Source organism: Lactuca serriola, chromosome 4 (assembly GCF_051521515.1).
Source record: "Lactuca serriola cultivar US96UC23 chromosome 4, Lser_US96UC23_V15, whole genome shotgun sequence".
Taxonomy (NCBI): domain Eukaryota; kingdom Viridiplantae; phylum Streptophyta; class Magnoliopsida; order Asterales; family Asteraceae; genus Lactuca; species Lactuca serriola.
Window position 1 is genome coordinate 32,351,492 of NC_136411.1, and position 7,174 is coordinate 32,358,665.

At 31.9% G+C, this 7,174-nt stretch overlaps 1 protein-coding gene across 1 annotated transcript; it reads left to right on the forward strand.

Moving 5' to 3' along the window:
* The first annotated feature begins 494 nt into the window (after nt 1-494).
* LOC145098193 (uncharacterized) lies at nt 495-5,782 on the forward strand. The gene is made up of 6 exons (XM_079035856.1): nt 495-578; nt 4,399-4,482; nt 4,588-4,767; nt 4,856-5,122; nt 5,197-5,376; nt 5,478-5,782. The coding sequence occupies exons 1-6, from the start codon at nt 495-497 to the stop codon at nt 5,529-5,531; spliced, it is 849 nt and encodes a 282-aa protein (XP_078891982.1). The 3' UTR covers nt 5,532-5,782.
* The last annotated feature ends 1,392 nt before the right edge of the window (nt 5,783-7,174 follow it).

A 7,174-nucleotide genomic window follows, 5' to 3' on the forward strand; every position in this document is an offset into this window, starting at 1 on the left:
TAAAGGAGTAAAAATCAGATCTTGGACACTTACAAAGGTCCAGAAGAGTGCCAAACAGAAGATGAGAGCTTTACTTGCTAGATCCTTGCTTCTTTCTTCTAACTTCTTCTTTTTTTGTTCCAAAAGTACCACACTAGCTCACAAAATGAGAAGGAACAGTGATTAGGGTTCACAAGGGCCGATATGGGGGTTTAAAGGCGGATAAAAGATCAACATTAAGGATTTTAGGAGGTTATATAGGGTGCAAAACCCTAAAATTTAGGTTTTCCCACCTAGCCATCAACTCGTCGAGTTCTCCACACCAACTTGCCGATTTGGTCCATAAAAACGCACGACCCAAAGCCCATCAACACATTGAGTTAAGGCCATTAACTCGCCGAGTTCCAAAGGAAAACTTTCTTTAAAAATAAATCTCATACCTAGAGATCGAGATGTTACAACTCTCCCCCACTTGGACTAGGCTTCGTCCTCGAAGCCTGCTGCGAAGAAGAAAGATGGATAATGCTCCTGCATCTCAGCCTACGGCTACCAGGTCCGCTCAGAGCCCTTCTGGTGCTGCCACCATACCTTTACTAAAGGTATTTCCTTGCTACAAGAAACCTTCACCTTCCTCTTAAGAATAGCTACCGACCTCTCAACATAGTCCAGGCGTTCATTAACCTGAATGACATCCAATGATACCACTACATCCTCATCCGGTACGCACTTTCGCAGCTGTGAAACGTAGAAAGTGCTATGAATATGATTGAGCTCCTATGGAAGATCTAATCTATAAGCAACCTTGCCAACCCTGGCAACAACCCGGAAAGATCTAATCTAATATACTGAGGGCCTAGTTTCCCCCTCTTTCTAAAGCGAATCACACATTTCCAGGGTGAGAACGAGAAAGATAGAGGATGAAATTTTAGTTTATCAGTATATTTAGGATAAAATTTAATTAAAAATATATTTCCTATTATACCCCTGGCTAAATTAATTAAGATACCCTTCTTTCTTTCTTTTTTTTTCTACTTATTTACAAAAATACCACTTTGCATCTCGGCCCCTTTTTTTATCTAACGTTTCACTTTTAGTTATCGGGTTTTTGGGACACTAAGAGTTTTCAAATGATCATTCCTCTCTCTCTCTCTCTCTCTATATATATATATATATATATATATATATATATATATATATATATATATATATGTGTATATATATATATATATATATATATATATATATATATATATATAAGTTTATAACTCGTGAGAACCACGTTATAAAATTAATTAAACTTTCATATCAAAAACTTAAAATTATTAATAAATTATTTCAAATAAGTTATTACTTAACAAATATTTTTTAGTTCTATAAAATTATAATTGTTAATTTAAATAAATACGTGAAGTTATATCACCTTATAATCTGTATTAATTTAATTTAATTTTTAATCTAATGTTATTTATTTAGAGAAAATGACAAAAATAGTCATTTACACTAATTGCATTACAAAAATAGCCAAAAAAAAAATCGAAATTACAAAAATAGCCAGCGATTTCGCAGATGAGAAGGTCCCATCTGCGAAATGACCTTCTCATCTGCGAAATGGCTCCCATCTGCGAAATACCCTCGTTTTTTAGTATATAAACGTTTTTTTTCTCCATTTTTCACCCTTCTCTACACAAAAACTCTCTCTAACTTTGGGCTTCTCTCGGAATTTTGGCTAGTTTTTGAAGAAAATGGAGGATTATGTCAACAATCCCGCAAATATGGTTAGATTTTAACTCTTTTAATGTTTAAACTTATTTTTTATTTTATCATTTGTTGTATTATTTAGTGTTAAAAAAGGGTAATTTTGTTGTGTTTGATAGTTTTAATATTTTTTTAGTATACTTGAAGTTTAAATGCAAGTAGAGACTGCGTAGATAATGTTTACAATTTGTTGTCAATAACAAAACAATTTGTTAGTGTTTGTTTGAATGTACAAGTAGAGACTGCGTAGATAATGTTTACAATTTGTTGTTTTTGTTGTTTTTTTAGTTGTTGTATAACCTGAAAACTTGTATATTCTTATCGTATAATTGTTTATATAAAGTGCAAAATAGTCGTTTGTATATATATTTGTCGTATAAGTATAACATTTGTATAAGTTGAAAATTTGTCGTATATATATTGTTAGAAATTGTTTGTGTTTGTCGTATAAGTTGAAAATTTGTATAAAGTTGTCGTATAACTTGCAAAATTGTTAATTTGGTTGTCGTTTTATTTTTAAATTTTTTTGTTTATATGGTTATAAAATGTGAGTTTTAATTAGAAAGATAAAAATTGTTTATATATTTGTCGTTTAAGTTGAAAATTTGTTTAAGTTGAAAATTTGTCGTTGATATATTTGTCGTTTAAGTTGAAAATTTGTTTAATAAAATGTTTATATAATTATGTATGATATTGTTTTCTACCGTAAATATATTTGTTGTATAACTTGGAAAATTGTTTATATATGTGTATGTTATTGTTTTTTATCGGAAATATATATATATATATATTAGTAATTAAGAAATTGTATTTGCATTACTAATTTTTATGTAGTTAGTGCAGTTCGTAATCATATATTTTAAAAAAAAAAAATTTTAGTTCTCTAATTTGTTTTTGTGTTTTTTTTGTAGCATGATTTTAGTTTTATGAATACGAAAGCCTTTGCGAACTTAAAAGGCTCGGGCGGTAACATATGGGAAATATTTGAAGTTTTAGATGATGTCAGACGTGCTATTTTCAGAGATACCGTCTTTGGTTATTTTATTGATGTCCCTCGTTTACAAGGTGACGCATTATTGTTTCATAAAATGTTCCTTCATCAGATCCGGCCAGACCCTGTTTTATCTCCAGATGGAATAAAACGATTATATTTTCGAGTAGGCAATACGAAAATGGTTTATGGGCCAGAAGAGTTTTGTTTGATTACCGGCTTCAATTTTGGGGAGTATCCAAAAAACATTGGGAGAAAAGGGTCGGAAAAATTAATAAGCAGTAAAAAAAGATGTTTATTGCGTGAACGGCTATTTCCGGACCATACTAATAGTTCGGTGAAAATCTGCGACCTGAAACGTTTAATTTTAAATCGAACATTTCTAGCACTTGACGACGTTGATACAGTTAGAGTATGTTTGATATACATTTTGTGTGAAGGTTTTTTGGGTAAAGAAGTTAATGATCGGGTGCCACAAGATTGGTTTTTTTTGGCTGAGAATTTGGATCTCTGGAACAGGTATATTTTGTTTACGTTAAAAGTTCTATTTTATTAAAGTTATAATTTATATAATAACCAATTTTGTTTTTTTGTTTTGTTAGCTTCGCTTGGGGTAGCTATCTCTAGGATTTTACTTATGTTGACCTTGAGGATACATGGAACAAAATACATAATTATTTATCACTTTCTGAGCGTGGTCAAACTTTAAAGTACTCCGTCTCAGGATTTACGGCTCCAATAAGGGTATAAAAATTTTCTTATATTTAAATTGTTTTATTGTTATGTTTTTTATTTTAATTTTAACTTTTATTACTGTAATTGTAAAAAATTGTAGATATGGATATATGAGATGATTCCGGCTATTCGTGCATGTGGATTTGCATCGAGAAAAAATAAAGACTTGCCTCGGATGAAACGATGGACTGGAACAAAAAAATTGAAATGGGTTGACGTGAACAAGATTTGGTCAAAGGTGCAGGTTTAAAAATATTTCGTTTATTATTAATAAACTTGATTATTATACTTTTATATGCATTTTTAATATGTTTAATTTTTTAAGAGGGGCAACCACCAAGACAAAACATGTTACCGGGTGATGGTGAGATGACATCTTCATATTATATGTCATTTCAAGAGTATGTATATGGTGAAGGGAAAGCAGTTCCATCCCCAGTACGGGACCATTTTAGGAGACAAGACGAATCTTCGTCTAGTATGTCGTCCAGTGGTCACTCTCATGGTAGAGGTCGAGGCAGTGGGAAACACAACCTAGACGAGGTGTTGAAACGGCTACATGCACTGGAACAGCATGTGTTTATGAACCGACAACCTACAGAGGTTTTTGTTGAAGAAGTGAATAATGAACAATTTTGGAACGACATTACTTTTGATGATCCGATAGTGTCACAAAGAAATTATGATGAACAGGTTAGTTACACGCTACATTATTTTTTAAATTTTATTAACATATATGAATACATGTGTTTATATTTTATATTTGAAAATATAGGTTGTGCAAGATGAAGTGATGAATAAAAACAATACAACTGAAAATGTTTTTGGTGATATTCAAGGCGACAAGGTTGTTATAGATGTTACATTTACGATTTTAATAATTACTTTTTAATAAAGTGTCTTTCGTTATTAAGTAAAAAGTTATATTTTTAATGTAGGTGTTGGAGGAGAGGAATGAGTATGCGGGGAACAAATTTGATGATGATGTGTTTGATGTAAATGATTATAGTGAAGTTAAAGAGGTTCTTATAGTTACATTAATATAAATATTTTGTTTATTTAGATATTATTGCTTATTAAATTATGTGTATTTCGTTATTAAGTATAAAGTATTATTTTTAATGTAGGAGTGGGAGGAGAGGAATGACAATGCGGGGAACAAATTTGATGATGATGTGTCGGACGAAGACGAACTAATAATAACGGGAATTGTAGATTATTTTGATGATGATGATGGCAAAGAAGTTACACCCGATAAACCGAGGACTCGAAAACCATCACAATATTTGTGCCCTCCTTACACCGAGGTATTCGTTTTATTTATAAACTGATGATTTTATGTTTATGTGAATTATCTGAAAGATATAGATTTAAACATTTGAATATTGTTTTTAGTTGCACACGACACCGAAGCAAAAAAGAAGAACAAAAAAGAAGGTTGATATCAAATCAACAAGCCCCGTTCCTCCTCCAGTTTTTGGTGTTGCTCATGACTTCTCCATGTTGCGCCTGCAACCTTACGTAGCAGGCGGTGAGGTTGTCATCCAAAATTATGTATTTCATTCATATGATGTCCAGCATCGTTTGTTTAATTTCGTGTTAGATAGAGATTTTTGGAGCTCATTGTTTGGGCATACACACGACGGATGGTTGGAGTCAGCGGTAAATTAATTGTTAATTAATTATTTTAAAAGTTAATTGTTTTTTAGTCAATAACAAAACTATCATGTGTGCAGCATATAACCATTTGGTACCGACTATTGATGGAGAGACGGTTTGAGAGCGACCGACATACAATAATGCCTCCAAATTTTTTTGTTTCTCATGCTTTGGAAGAAGGACAGGACTGGAGGGCGTTTATGGCTGGTATTGCTACGTACCCCAACTTCATGGTTGCTTGGTGGAATGTTGATACGGTAAACTTAATTGTTTATATTGAAAATAATATTGTTTTTTTTGTTATGTTTTTGTATTGTGATGTAAATAAACATAATTTTATTTTCTGATCCTTATACAGGTCTTATTGCCGATTCATTCATCCCCTAATCATTGGCTATTTGGGGAACTATGATTAGCGTCAATGGAAGTGCATATTTATGACAGTCTTGGTAGAGGGGCTTATGAAAAATTCAAATCTGAAGGAATCTTTTCCAAATTTGAACGTCGGGTGGCAAATTATTTGGACAAGATTAAGTATTGGGCCCGGAGGAACATCCCAAGGATTCCATTGAATATGCAATTCATTTATGAAGAAAATGTTCCCCAACAAAGTAGTCATTTGGGAGATTGCGGTGTTTTTTTTGTATGTTTATGGAGCAATTGGTTTCAGGTCAACCAATACGTGTTCTTATTGACCCAAAGAACGCAGCTTTAGAGTTCCGTCTACGGATGGCAAAAATTATTTGGGGGTCTAGTCTTGGTCCTATGTAGTTGGATTATATAATTGTATATATAAATTAATGTTGGATTTGATTATTAGTTTATTTTTACAGTTTACTCAACAGATGGCAAAAAATATAACGTTACGACAATTACAACAAATTAATGACCTACTAATTACTTATCAATACATACAACATAAGAACGACTACAACATTTGTTTTAACGTTACAAATACAACAATTTATTGACCTAACAACTTCAAAACCATAAAAACAATATTGAAAAGCTTACAACTTGTAAACAAGAACTGCCAAGAACAACACCCAACTACAAACCAATGTTATCTTTAACTTCTTATTTTCTGATTGAAAGAGCTTATTAGAGTTAGCTACTTTAGCTATTACCATAGATGATTGGTCCTTCTCTTCATCAACCCAACTGATAAACCCGCATTTTGGTCCCTGTTAAATTTAATATTCACAGTAAGAAAATAAATTTTTGTGATGTAAACATGAGGGTTTAAATTTGAATGACGTTAACAACATGATACCAAATATAGGCAAGCGTAAAACAATCTTCCTGGGTTTTTAGCTGTACCCGAAATCCTAACGATACGTTCTCCTCCGCAATTGCAGTATGCCATTAGCCTTCTTTTTCTTTTAAATCGGAGTTACTTTCTCAGTTAAAATTTTCATACTGAGTGACACCCATTTATAGAATAAATCATATTACAGACAATTCTTTTTTACTATGAAATGAACTGATTTGACTATGAATTCAAAAAGTTGAACTATGAAATGCAGACAAGTACATTCTGTAGTATTGTCATGTCGGTCAGTGAAATTTGACTATGAAATGAACTGGTTTGACTATGAATTCAAAAAGTTGAACTATGAAATGCAGACAAGTACATTCTGTAGTATTGTCATGTCGGTCAGTGAAATTTGACTATGAAATGAACTGGTTTGACTATGAATTCAAAAAGTTGAACTATGAATTTAAAAGGTTAAACTATGAATTTTGATTAGTAGAGATACAATATTTTCTATTTATAATTGCATTTGTTTCATATTGCATTTGTGTGATGATTGTAGAGCACTATCATCAGTATTGAAAATGAGGAGTTACAACGAAAGAACCTTTTCTCAACTACCAATTTTCTTGCATAACCTTCAAAGAACAAATCCTAATACCTTCACAGCCATTAAGAAAACCGATACCAACCGCTTTCAATTCTGTTTTGTGGCTTTAGGTTGTGTGGTATAACATACTTCTTTTATTGAGTTATATAATATTTCATGGTAATGTATCTCGATTAGTTTTTACTTATCA

What these genes read in the sequence shown, in the direction of transcription:
- LOC145098193 (XM_079035856.1), top strand. Translation starts at nt 495, where the DNA reads ATGGATAATGCTCCTGCATCTCAGCCTACGGCTACCAGGTCCGCTCAG. An exon ending in CCACCATACCTTTACTAAAG is followed by an intron (nt 579 to 4,398) that starts GTATTTCCTTGC and finishes TTTTTAATGTAG; the next exon opens with GTGTTGGAGGAGAGGAATGA. An exon ending in ACGGATGGTTGGAGTCAGCG is followed by an intron (nt 5,123 to 5,196) that starts GTAAATTAATTG and finishes TCATGTGTGCAG; the next exon opens with CATATAACCATTTGGTACCG.